The sequence below is a fragment of the Echeneis naucrates genome, chromosome 3 (assembly GCF_900963305.1).
Source record: "Echeneis naucrates chromosome 3, fEcheNa1.1, whole genome shotgun sequence".
Classification (NCBI taxonomy): Eukaryota; Metazoa; Chordata; class Actinopteri; order Carangiformes; family Echeneidae; genus Echeneis; species Echeneis naucrates.
In genome coordinates, this window is record NC_042513.1 from 14,245,500 (window position 1) to 14,258,343 (window position 12,844).

The 12,844-nt window shown below is 45.3% G+C and overlaps 1 protein-coding gene across 2 annotated transcripts; it reads right to left on the bottom strand.

The window, feature by feature from the left end:
* Positions 1–348: 348 nt before the first annotated feature.
* On the bottom strand, positions 349–12,279 carry jph3a (junctophilin 3a). 2 transcript variants are annotated; one of them, XM_029498618.1, is made up of 6 exons: positions 11,898–12,279; positions 4,337–5,117; positions 3,405–3,529; positions 2,084–2,484; positions 1,241–1,699; positions 349–429 (listed from the first exon to the last, which is right to left on the bottom strand). In XM_029498618.1, exons 1-6 carry the CDS (start codon positions 12,277–12,279, stop codon positions 349–351), a joined length of 2,229 nt encoding a protein of 742 aa, XP_029354478.1. The 2 variants fall into 2 exon arrangements, with proteins under 2 accessions (XP_029354478.1, XP_029354477.1); XM_029498617.1 differs by having other exon boundaries at positions 1,241–2,484.
* Positions 12,280–12,844: the final 565 nt, after the last annotated feature.

Genomic DNA, 12,844 nt, shown 5'->3' on the forward strand with positions numbered 1-12,844 from the left:
CTGTGCCATCTTCAATCCGTATGTGATGGACACCCATGCATGTGTGTCGCAATAAACCATGTTCATTTAAAGCTGCACTCTTTACTCTCCTATGTCTCTTCCCCTACCACCTCTTCTTTCGATGGTTGCAAGCTCAAAAAAAGCTTGAGAAAGAACAGTGATCTCAGAAAAACTGAAATTGGGCTTCAACAGATGTGAAAAGACCAGTAGCAACAATAGAAAGATTCTGCTGTGTCCGTCCCTCGGACTGTGGGCTCGAGTCGAATAGGCAGAATGTCCATCTCAGTAAGTAACAATGTAATATACTGTAATTATCAATAAGTCTTAGTAGATCATACCTGTTTAAGCTTAAATAAAGAAGTGAATGAAAAGAATGGCTACTCCAATATTGAGTAAAATGACCATAACCACCAGAATAGAGCTGGAGCCCTGGGAGACAAGAGAGACGAAAAGAAGCTGTTAGAAACGCACACAAATATCAGACATAATATAATATGGAAGTGCAAAAGCTATCAAGGTTTGATTGTTATGTTTTGGTTGTGGTAAAACATGGTTTAACTACAACTTTTTAAGTAACCTATTTATGAACATGATATTTCACAAAACAAGTCCAGCTAGTGCAACTCAAATTTGCCATGTAGCATAATGTCTCTAGTCAATATTGCATTCACATCTTTTATAAGTATGCTTTTTGTTTGAACAATTATTCAATGTCCCAATGAATAAGCGAAACCGAGACTCATGGTAATTGTATTTCCACAGAAGTCCTTCTGGCTTCAATAATTGATGGGCTTTTAATGTGATTTCACTGATAGCCTAACGTCATAAAGAACAGAAAAATAGAACACGTGGGACAATAAACAACAAATATTTCTTCTAAAAAGAGACACTGACAGCAGCAGAGTTGCAAGGATGTGTTTGCTGGACTGATAAAATTAGAGGTGTGGTAATTCATATTATATGGAATTTAGGCTGTTTCAGGCCCATTTAATGTTTTTCATGGTCTCTGCCTTCACAGCCATTAATTATACAAATTTTAGGTGAGAATTTAACATTTTTCTTCTGGTCTACATTTATATTTTGCCTGGCCTTGACTAATGCAAACAAAAGCTTTATATTTAACTTAGAAATATGGGACCAACACCAATTTCTCAGTCTACCTCAGAACGAAGATCATGGTTCCATGTCACTGTAAATGCATGAATAGCTTTATCTTTAAAGTGTCAGTATAAACACTCACTGAGTTTGATTTGAGGGTGAGATGCTCTCCTTCCTGCTCCAGAGTGATGGGCTGAGACTTTAGGGGTGGGGAGAGGGTGAGGTCCCTGTGCAGTGGCCACTCTTCCAGCTCTGCCCCCACATTCAGGTTGTCCAGCATCTGTACAGAGTCCATGGATCCTTCTCTGACTGGCTGAAGGCCTCGGGATCGCAGCCTATTGTTTATGGGGGTGGGGGACTCCTGGCCCAGCCCCCGAGAGGTCTGTGAGTCTGGGCTCTGAAGCCTCATGTCAACTGTATAGTCATTCATCCTCTCCTCGTCCTGCTCTGTGAGGCGAGAGTGGGCTGGGCTCCACCTAAGAGTGCTTCCAGCAGTCCAGCCCGCATTGAGGCCATCTAGCCTTTGGTCGATTACAGCATGCTCATTAAGCTTGTGGTTGGAGGGGTTGTGCTGCTTTGGATGGTGGTTGGAGTAGACATGCTCTCGAGGGTTATAACTAGAGACGTAGTCCTTTGCATTGTGATTAGAGGAGATATAATCTTGGGATTTGTGATTGGAAGAAGCATGCTCAGAAGTCTTGTGATTGGACATGTTATGTTCCAAGGCTTTGTGATTGGACAAAATGTGCACCTGCGGCTTGTAGTTGGAAGAGGCATGCTCGCAGGCCTTGTGATTGGTGGAAGAATGCTCCCATGTTTTGTGGTTGGAGGATGAGTATTCCCTTGACTTGTGATTGGAAGAGGCATGCTTGGAGGGCTTTTGGTTGGACAAGGAGTGCTCCCATGTTCTGTAGGAGGAAGCGTGCTCCCGGGACTTGTGGTTAGATAAGGATTTCTCCCGTGATTTGTGATTGGACAGAGGAACTTGCTCGTGGCCATTAATTTGGCCCTCCTGCTCCTCCAGAAGGGAAGGTGTGGTGGAGCGGGTGCTGCCTCCTCGCTCTGGATACATGTCATCAGTCCAATTGTTAGCCCCCCCCCCTGGCAGATCTACCCCCCGTGCCTCTACGAGTACCTGGATCTCAGCCCCAACCTGATCGTCCACAGCACTTTGGCGCATGAAACAAGCATTTCTGGGGCGATGGGCGTGCTTGGGCGGGCTGCGGGGGGGTGAGGTGGGTGCACTCAGCACGGGGCTGAGATCAGGTGTTATTACAGGCGGCGTGGTGTCCGGAGTGCACAGCTCCGGACTGTCTGTTCCTGTGGAGATGACCTCATGGTCTTTGTCCTTGGCATCTTGATGCTTGGGCCTCTGACACTCAAGCCCTATGAAAACAGTTGGAGAAGCAGAGCATTGAAGCACTTGGCTCTGATCCACTACAGGTCTATCAGCCCTACAGTGTGTGTGTGTCAGTGTTATTTGCATGCAGAGTCACAAAGGGAGAGCAAGCTGCATACAAACTGAATATTGTGCATGAAATCATCATGCATGTTATCTTATGGAGGATTATGGAAGTGATTATGGAAGTGAATGCACTTCCAGCCAATCCTCTGTAGTTAAGTTCAAGCTGCAAATTTGACATATAAATACAGATTAATTGTGGTCAATGATCAATTACATATTACATATTACATGGAGCGTAGGGGGTGACCAGAGACAGTCAAAAACTGTCTCTATCAAAGTCGGATTGAATAAAAACTTATGTACAACGAAAACGGAAGCTAATGGCCTGTAAGGTAATGCAAGAAAAAGTTGTGGTCATTTGACAGTTACATGTGCCTTTTATTGTCATAAACACTAACCAGAAGGACATCACTGAATAAACAATGATATACGTGCTGACCTGCAGTAGACAGAAACCTTTTTAGTTAGTTTTTAGTTATATCACTTATTTTCACTGTCTCAGAGGTTTCATATTGGTCTGTTCGATAAACTGCCTCTTACGAAGGCCTTCCAGGGCACAGACCCAAAATAGCCCAAAGGTGTCCAGGGGCACTAAGTCCTGGTGCCTTTGACCAGCAATCCACAATTTCAGTCTGTCAATGCTGGTCCTTAAAAACTTCAAACTTACATTGAAGATTTTTGAATGATACAACAATAGATTTTTTTCAAATATCACATCACACCTATAGATCAGTATTAATAATCTATATAGGATACAAATTCATTTGTCTGATAATACGATGGAAAATTGAATCCATCACAATGGCCTGGAATTAAAATTCAGTGCCTGTTGTCCACTCACCGTTCCCATAGATGTGGAAGGAGGGGGAGAGCTCTTTGGCAGCTATCCGAGCCAGCCGACATTCCTCCATGGCCTTTTGCGCCACACCTTCAGCCGCCTCTGCCTTCCCACGAGCATGGCTCATCCTGAACAGGACAGATAGAAGCACTTCTGTCAGACAGGTTTTAAAGGTCATTACTGATTCTAGAGCTACATATTTCTGCTCATTTAAGCCAAATCTCCTTTCTATACCTTTATAGAATGACATCCAGGAAGAGACAGTAATAGTTAGGGCTAAAATTATTGAAGGTTAGGTAGCCAATAAATTTAATGGCCACATTTTTAATGCATCTTTTTCATTACTTTTGTTTCTATTGTCTCACGCAGTGGTGAAATGTCACTAAGTACATTTATATGTTTATTCATACTCATACTACTCCACTGTTTTTTAAGTATTATAACAGATTAAGCTTTGATATCATTATTTATTATTAAAAATGAAGACATTTCATAAGAACATAATTTATACAACAAGTAGATCAGAAATGATAAATTGATGAAATGACTGATTAGATGATTTATGGAAAATATTCTATTCTAAAAATTGTGATTTTGAATTGTTGGATCTGTCCTTAATAATTGTTGGGCTTGGAGCACCAGCTGGACAAATCCATACCTGGAAGCATCAGGACTGGTTGGGCATGGGTTCAACAAATTTGATGGACAGTGGCAGCAATGTAAGTAACAACACATATAGTGTCATATATTCTGATTTAAATGTTGCTAAGTCCTGATGTGCATGTTTATAATACAGCTCTGCTCACTCCAAACTATTGAGAGATACAGAGAGACAGATATGCATCACTTGATAAAGTTGATCTGATGGCACTCCATGCTTGTAGTAAAACAGTCAGCAGAAAACGTTTTCAGAGCCTTTTAAGGTAATTCCTTACCTTGACATGGCGATAGCTGCTTTCTCCTTGGCAGACTCTGTGGCCTTCTCAGCAGCCTCAACAGCTCGGTCCACCTTCTCTCTGATTTTACTGGCTCTCAGTGGAATCAGGTTCTTGCGTTTTCCACTCACCAGCACGTTCTGCTTGTACTTCCCTTCCTCCTTGGTGCCATCAGGGAAGGTGGTACAGCCATATCCATGCCTCTTGTTTCCCGCCCATTCACCTGCATAATGCAGGCCATCTGAGCGCCGACTAACGCCCCAGCCGGCCCTCTGGTCGCTCCGCCATTCACCAGCATACATTTCTGTGACAGTGGCATCCACAGGGGTGCCTTGCTCACTCTCGCTGGCATTTGAGTGAATGTCGGAAGCAGCAGAGCTGACGGTGCTCATGCCAGCCTCGCTGCAGAAGGAACTCTGTTTGCTGAGCTGACTCGCCAGAGAGCTTTTGGACTCAGAACGCCGCAGCTTCAGGCCGCTCAGGATGGACTGGCGGAAACGGCCCTTTCTCTTCCTCTGGCGTTCTGCTTCACTTGGAGCTGTCAGAGCAAACCCACCTCGTCCCACCGGGCTCCCAGCCAGCCCGGCCACTACACTGTCTGTGGGTGTGGTGGCGGTGCCATCCTCCAGCACAGCCGGGGGGCCGTGACTGTGCTCAGAGCGAAGGGAGTTTATGGATGTTCGCAGAGGGAATAGGATAACGGCTGCCATACCGTACGGTACACTCTGCCGTACGCCATAGCCATGACGCATCCCACCCAGCCACTGGCCCTGGTAGGTTCCTGAAAGATAAACATACAATATCAGATCAGAGGGAGAACAAGTTCTTGTGGGAGTTTTTTTTTTTTTTCTTAGTTTCTTAGTCATGCTGGCAGCATGACAACTCCTGCAGGGTTGCTGGGGGCTGGAGCAGATCCTAAGGGACCCTCCTGAAATTGGGTGAGGGTGGGGTCACCAGGCTGACAAATAACCATTCTCACTGACGCTCACACCATGCAAGTTAGAGTCATCAATTAACCTAAATGTGCTTTTTTGGACTGTGGGAGGAAACTGGAAGGAAAACATGCAGCTACATGCAGCTCTACAAAGAAAGAACCTAGACGTAGCTTTAACTCAGAACCATCTTGTTGTAAGGTGCTTAAAAAACACCCAGATTTCCTGAAGCTAACCAATGTGCTTTTGGTGGACTGGACTGTGGTTTTGAGGCCCGGTCTCTGGTGTGACAGTTGCTATGGTCACCATACCCCAGCCCCCATTTTTTCTGTGGAAACAGCTGGCTAGTGCTCCTGTAAACAAGGCCAATTACCCAGGCTTTAAAATAGTGGGCTGGAAAACCACAACTATGAGCTAAAAGCAGGGGTGAACTGTAACGAAGTAAATTTACTTGAGTATTTTTTGGGGGGGATACTTTTATTTTCACTTCACTACATTTGAAGGACAAATATCGTCCTTTTAACTCCACTACATTTCTATTGATGCTCTCCATACTCTCTACTTTTGCGCTAGTCTAACATTACTGTTCATTGCTTTCAATTGTAATTGTTTTGGTAACACACACTCCTCTGTGTGTGTTCCAGGCAAGAATAAGGCCACGATGTATAATCCTCATCCTACCTGGATTATTTCTCCATAACGATCGGCTCATTCTTCATTATACATCGTGGCTGTATTATTACCTGGATGACACATTAGCTTGTATCCAGAGTTTGGATGTCTTCTGTGGACATCACTGACAACACGGTCCAACTCCTCATCACTGTCTGTCTTTCTGCACACACAACACATTAACAACGAGTAATGTCCCGGTCCTTGTGTGTGTTGTTGTGTCCGAAGCGGTGGAGTACTTCTTCTTCTGGTTAATATCTTTGTGTGGAAATAACGCCAACCACCCCCCAGCAGCACCCTCCCTGTCTCTCTCTCTGTCTCTTCCTTTCTGATGGGGCTCCCAAACTCAGCTGTTTCTATCAAAGATAAGTTTTGTGTCGGGCTTTAATACAAGCTAGGCTAATGGACGTTAGCATTAGAGCTGTCCAGTTAGCTTACGTTACAAGCTAACGGCCCTGTTTCTTACCTTGCTCTACGTTTCTCGTCCCAGCTTCACCGTCACCACCTTTTTAAAAACATTTGCTTGTAAAATGTCTTAACCCTTTATTTTCTTATTCTCATTTCTTTTCCTTTCTGATCACCGGACTGATGCTGACTTGATATGTGCTTGATATGTGGTTAAATGTCAACTATATAACCAATAGCTCTGCTCTGTGGGGGTCACATACATTCATAATAATAGAATTACAGCCTCTGGGTGTTACCTCCATTCATACATCCATAGAAAGTCTACACATTCTGCTGAGCCCTCAGTGCATTGTCTGATTCCTAAGAATAGGAAAATGATAACTTTCACTTCAGAGACTTAATCTTGCAGGAGAGCAGCATTAGAGACAGTGATTTGCCGCTCAGTGAGTCAGAGCTGTGAGGCAAAAACTATGTCATTTATGGATGTTTGCTTGAACTCACATTTATACTGATCTTTACTCTATGAAAGAAAATCTCTCAATGTTTATTTTATTATTTCTAAGGTTATTCTTTTCTTCTAAGTATAGCTTTATGTCTACTTACGTAAAAACACAAAGACCTAAAATGTCAAAGTCAAAAATGCCAAAGTATTGTACTTATCATAGGGCAACACAATCATGAAAGCAGTAATATGAGCAGTTAGTAAAGGTTAGTTGTGATTACTCTACATCCTGCTGTATAGGATATAGAGTGTGACAAATGGAGGGGCTTTGTTAGAATTACAAAACATTCATCAGTAGCGTAATTTTTCATGGTGGTTAGAAATGAGCATGTTTACCTCAGCCTCACCCTAACCCTGGCCTTACTAGGTATTTTGGTCTTTACCAGACCTGCCCAGGTCTTTCACCTAGAACCTAAATAAAAGTCTAATATCTATCATTAAAACTGTTGTTGACACAGAAAATGACTTGTGACCATGGTATCATATCCAAGACGTCATGTTCAGTCACGCTTTGTCTTGTTTCTATATTGTCTTATGGCTTTCTGTTTTATTTTGACATCTAACTCTCCTCTCGTTTCAGTTAACTTGCTTTATCTCCTCTTTTTTCCCTACTGGTCTGATTGTTTGCCCCAACCTGATTGTTTCCACCTGGGGGGATGAATGGAAGATGGGCTTTAACACACCTAGTGGCCATTATGAATACCTGGTTATGCAACTGTGGGTTGACTAATGCTCCTGCTGTCTTCCAAGCCATTATCAATGACGTTCTTAGACTTTCTAAACCACTTTGTCTATGGATGGCATCTTGATCTTTTCATTGGACCCAGACTCTCATGTTCTCCAGCAGTTGCTGGAGAACCAATTGTATGTCAAAGCTGAAAAGAGTGAGTTTCATGTCGACACTGTGGCCTGCACCTGATAGCTGAAAAAAAGTTCATAAATGCTTGGGATTTGTTAACCTTTCCAGGTGGTTTATCAGAAGCTTCAGTGCCATACCTGCACTTCTCCATGCTCTAACATCTCCACAGGCTCCATTCCTGAGGTCTCTCAAGCTCAGGAGCCCATACAGCAGATCAAAGAACAGTTTACATCCTTACAGTTCTTGATCCCAGCCAGTAGGTCGTGGTGGAGGTGGACGCCTCAAATGACGAGGTGGGAGTGGTACGCTCCCAGCGCTCTGAAAAAAGACAGCAACCTTCACCCTGTCTTCCTGTCTCTGAAGCTTTCACCGGCTGAGAGGAACTATGATGTTGGGAACTGTGAATTGTTGGCTCTCAAAAATAGTTCTGGAGGAGTGGAGACATTGGTTAGAGGGTGTGCAGCATCCTTTCATTAAATGGTCCCAGAACACCAAGCCCAATGACTTGGATTGTTAATTGCTAATGGTCAGTCCCCAACATCTAGTGGTTGTCCCGTGAATCGCTTGTTTGTCCCTTTTTAATATGCATCCACAGGTGATTCACTGGGCTAACACCTTGCTGTTCACCTGCCATTGAGGAGTCAAAAGAACCCTGTATGCCATTTCCCAGAGGTTTTGCTGGCCCTCCGTGGAGCAAGAGGTTTAGAGTTTCTGGAGGTATGCTCCATCTGTGCCCGTAACAAGGGCTCCTCCAGAGTGCAGATGGGATAGCTGGAGCCACTTCCCGTTTCTACTCATCCCTGGGCTGAGATCTCTTTGGATTTTGTCACTTGGCTACTAGCATGTCACCATTCCAGTGTGTTTTCAGTTACCAGCCCCCTGTCTTCTCAAAAGGCAAAAAAAAAGGAGATCACTGTCCCATCTGCTCAGGCCATGGTCCGGCGTTGTCACTGCATCTGGGCAGCCGCACGCAGTCCTCCTTTGCAGTATGGCCCAGATGAAGAGAGCTGCAGATTGGAGGTGCCGTCCTGCTCCAGCATACCAGCCAGAAGGTCTGGCTCTTGACACAGGACTTACCCCTGCATGTTGTCTCCAGAAAACTGTATACGTTTCCAGTGTCCAAAGCCATTGTTCCCTCTTCTGTTCACCTTCATCTGTCCTGGTCCCTGAGAGTCCACCCCGTCTTCCATGTCAGCCAGGTGAAATCAGTCAAGGAGACTCCCATGGTTCCCACAGCCAAACCCCTTCCACCCAAGGGGGAGGTCAGGGCCCTTCTAGCTGTGTGCAACAGGGGCTGGGGCAGATGATTCCTGGGGGACTGGGAGGGCTACGTTCAAGAGGAACAATCGTGGGTCCCTCCATTGTGGCCCCTGACCTCACCACAGACTTTTACAATAATAACCCTCAGAATCCTGGTCTGTCCCTGGGAGGGGGGTTACTGTCATGTCCGAGAAGTGTTGCGTTTTCTCTTGTCTATTTTGTCTTGTGGCTTCCTGTTTTATTTTGACATCTAATTCTCCTCTTGTTTCAGGTAACTTACCTCTTCCCCTCGTATTTCCCACTGCTCTGATGGTTTGCATCACCCTGATTGTTTTTACCTGTTTCCCATTACCTTGTGTGTGTGTTAGTTTGTGAAGCCAGAGAACCTATTTTATTTTATTTTTTTTATATAGTCTTAGTAGTTTTTCCTCAAGAGCCCCCCCCCCCCCATACACTGTGTTTGGTAGTTTTTTCTTTCACTCTGTAAGAGTGATTTTCCTTTGATAATTTGTCATTAAAAGATTGTTTCTTAGACCTTTGTCTGTGGAGTTGTGTATTTGGATTCAAGTCCTAGTTTGGTCATGTTCAGTCAAAAGATAATCCTTCAGGCCTTATCCCCATGCCTGTTTTTATCTAACCCGATTTTAGGTTTTCTTCAGCTCATTCTAAGTTTATGATTTGCTTTTTCAAAGTAAGGTTAAAAACAATAAATAATCAATCAATAAATACTTAACCTAACCATAACTTTTCAGGCTTGTGTACAAAACCTAAGGTGCCTATAAAGGGGTTACCATCTATTCTTTTCCCCCCTAAATGTAGATGTATCATCTCCCTTTCATTTGTACATTCCCAACAATTGTCTAAAACGTCTCAAGCCTCCAAATGGTATAAAACAGAATTCAACAGTATGAAATCAATGTACTTTTGCTGTTTGCAGCTCCCCCATTTCATTTGTAGATCTGTTTGGGAACATGTTAAGGAATGCCGCCTGCCTTATTGTATGCTAACTGTGAAATTCTTTTCTGTAGACATCGGGTGTATATAGAACTTCTGCATATGATTCCCAGGCCTATGTAGCCTGAAAATGGGACACAGCTATTCTGTTTGCAGATGGAGCTGAACTCAACCCAATCAGCTGGGTCTAAAATCAAATGTTTCATCATTATCAGGGTATTCTACAGACTGTGACTATATTCACCGCTCTGTATGCCACCTCATTGTTTTTTTTTCCTTTTATTACTAAGAGGTAAGCACCACCGCACTCAAAAACACTAGCCCCCATATAATCAGTAACAGGAGAGATTTTACTTTTTTTTTTTTTTTTTTTTTTTTACTTTTGATCGTTTAAATTAATTAGATAATGCGTTTGTAGTTTCATCAGTGTGAAATTTGCAGCTAGTATTTCATATATTTTCTGTTTTGTTTTGGGTTTGTTTTTTTGTTTTTTTTTTTTTTTGCCCTACTGGAGCTGTCCGCGGTGCTGAAAGCAAACGGGCAGTGTCTCGCGCTCTAAAAAACCGACTGTGTCCACGCGGCTGCTTTATGTGGTTTCTAAATTAGTTTTTATTATTAGTCTCTTATCATTTATAATAAGCTCAAGCTCTGTTGACAGACCTGTCCCGGGTGCATATGAGGAAAGCAGCGTCCTGCACATTTACTGGGCGATGGAAAATGTGTCAACTCGTGCGAGCTATTTTCATCTGTCGGCGGTCTCCCACGTGAGCGGAAGAGGGGAGCAGCTCTATCGCGTGACGCAGTCCTTTTTTTCCCTCCTGTGTTGGTTGTTTGTTCTCTCTTTCTGCAGACGCATGTTAAGCCTGACAGTGTAGGAACGAAGCCGCCCTCCACCCCCTCACACCCCAGATGAAGCGAGGCAGCCCCGACACAGACACCCGCTGCATTACTCATTGACCTCCGTCTCCATCTCTATCTCGATCATCCGGGTCCTGCTCGGTGCTCGGAAACGGGCGGCGCGGGCATTAGTTATCAAACGGCCTAGATAACAAGCCCCTGAAGTCATTACAAGAAGCCGAGAGTGACAGAAGCAAAGAGCCAATCAGAGAGCAGATGAGCTGCGGACTGGCCCCTAGTGACACGCTGACCTGCTGTCTCCCGTTACCATGGAGACCTCACAGCGCCGGTGAGGGAGGGAGTTGCGGGGGGGGGTGTTTTTATAAACCCGTGTGTCTCCAAACAGGACTCATGAGAATTCAGCATGGTTTAATTTCTAATATTAGACAGACGTCCTCCTTTTAACGCCCACAGCCTGTTTCTGCTGATTTCTATTCATCTAATAATAAAGGCTGGTCAGTGGGCCAGGTGATCTCTCTCTACTGACAGCCCACCTGCTGTGGACCTGTGGATGTGGATGGAGCAGCCCCTCCCTCGCTTGGGCTAGAGCAAGATCAACACACTGAGACAACCAATGTGTTTTTAGTCATCTTGTGTTGAATTCTTCTTCCCTGTTGTTGTTCTGTGTCTCTTACAGCAACACTGGTTGGGTTAAAACCTGCAGCTGAACTTCAGTATTTACTTCCCACTGGAGGTGGAGAGGCTGTCACACTCCTGCCTAAAGCGTTTGCTCACAGATGCTCTGCACAGGTAGTGCACTAAAATCTATAGTACCCTATACAAAATATGTGTCCCTCAGGGACCCTCTGACCCCTCAGGCCTCTGGGCCTCTGTGCCCCATAATTCAGTCTATGGCTGTGGATGTGACTTACATGTTATTTATGTAGTCTATGATGGAGATAGGCAAGAGTAAGCAAGTTGCTATACTTTCAGCAAAGTCAAACAAGGATAAATCTGACCTCTAGACGGGTGTGACACCGGTACAGAAACATGAGAACCAGGATGATGCTGGGGTGTGAGGTGGCTCTGTCAGGTGAGGATTTGTGTGGTGCAGAAAATCACTTTTAGTAACCTTACCTCCATCGGAGTAGGTTTCAGTGCCGTATCCATCCTGCAGACCGTTGCTCCACGTCCCCTCATACCGGGCCCCACTGGTGGTGCTCTCCAGCTGCCCATAGCGGCCTTTGAACCCTTGCGTCCACTCCCCTCTGTACTCCCAACGGCCTTTGCTCTCCACTCCGATGCCATGCCGCTTGCCCTGTGCCCAGGTGCCTTGGTAGCTGTTCCCGCTGGGCCACGTGTACACACCCAGGACCTCAAAGCCGTGGCTCCAGGCCCCCGCGTACTCACCCTGACCCTGGGGCCCCGTGCAGACCCCTCTGCCATGGGCCTTACCTTGTTCCCACCCCCCGCAGTACGACCCCCCATCATCAAAGTCAAACCTGCCTCCAGTGGACATGCATGAAACAGGTTTAGGCAAATCCTTAGAATGTGAAGAAAAAGAAAAAACAAGGGCTTGGTTCACTCAGAAGGAATAAGGAGGGAGGAGGCCTCGTTCGACTCAGGTAGCATGGAAGGCGTAGGCCTCCACTCTCCCTCTCCCGTTAGATTAGGATGTAAAACACCAGCACCTTGGTTTAAAAACAGCAGAACTTGGTCCAAAGAGCATCACCTTACGATGGAGAAGCCATCTAAGCCTCAGCGATGGGTCTGGAGAGGCGAACGTAGCTGTCTTGCATGCTGCTCCCCATGGGCAGACAGGCTCAGAGTGCTTCTCATCCTCCTCCTCCACTTCCTCCTCCACCTTCCTGCTCCACGCAGCCTCGCAGCCAGGGAGCTCTCTGGCCCGTCGCCTTAACTGTGCAGCAGGGCGCTCCAGACAAGCGAGGCCTAGGCTTTTCCAGCAGTCCCAGAGGCCCACGGAGTGGCGGAGGCAGGAGCAGCGACCGAGCTCAGCTCAATCAGACGTTACAGCATCCTCGCATCATTCCTGCCGCACCAGTGCACGGACAGGGATGCTGCCC

What these genes read in the sequence shown, in the direction of transcription:
- jph3a (XM_029498617.1), bottom strand. Translation starts at nt 12,279, where the DNA reads ATGTCCACTGGAGGCAGGTTTGACTTTGATGATGGGGGGTCGTACTGC. An exon ending in CTTCCACATCTATGGGAACG is followed by an intron (nt 2,485 to 3,404) that starts GTGAGTGGACAA and finishes CTGTTTTCATAG; the next exon opens with GGCTTGAGTGTCAGAGGCCC. An exon ending in TCACCCTCAAATCAAACTCA is followed by an intron (nt 430 to 1,240) that starts GTGAGTGTTTAT and finishes CTTGTCTCCCAG; the next exon opens with GGCTCCAGCTCTATTCTGGT.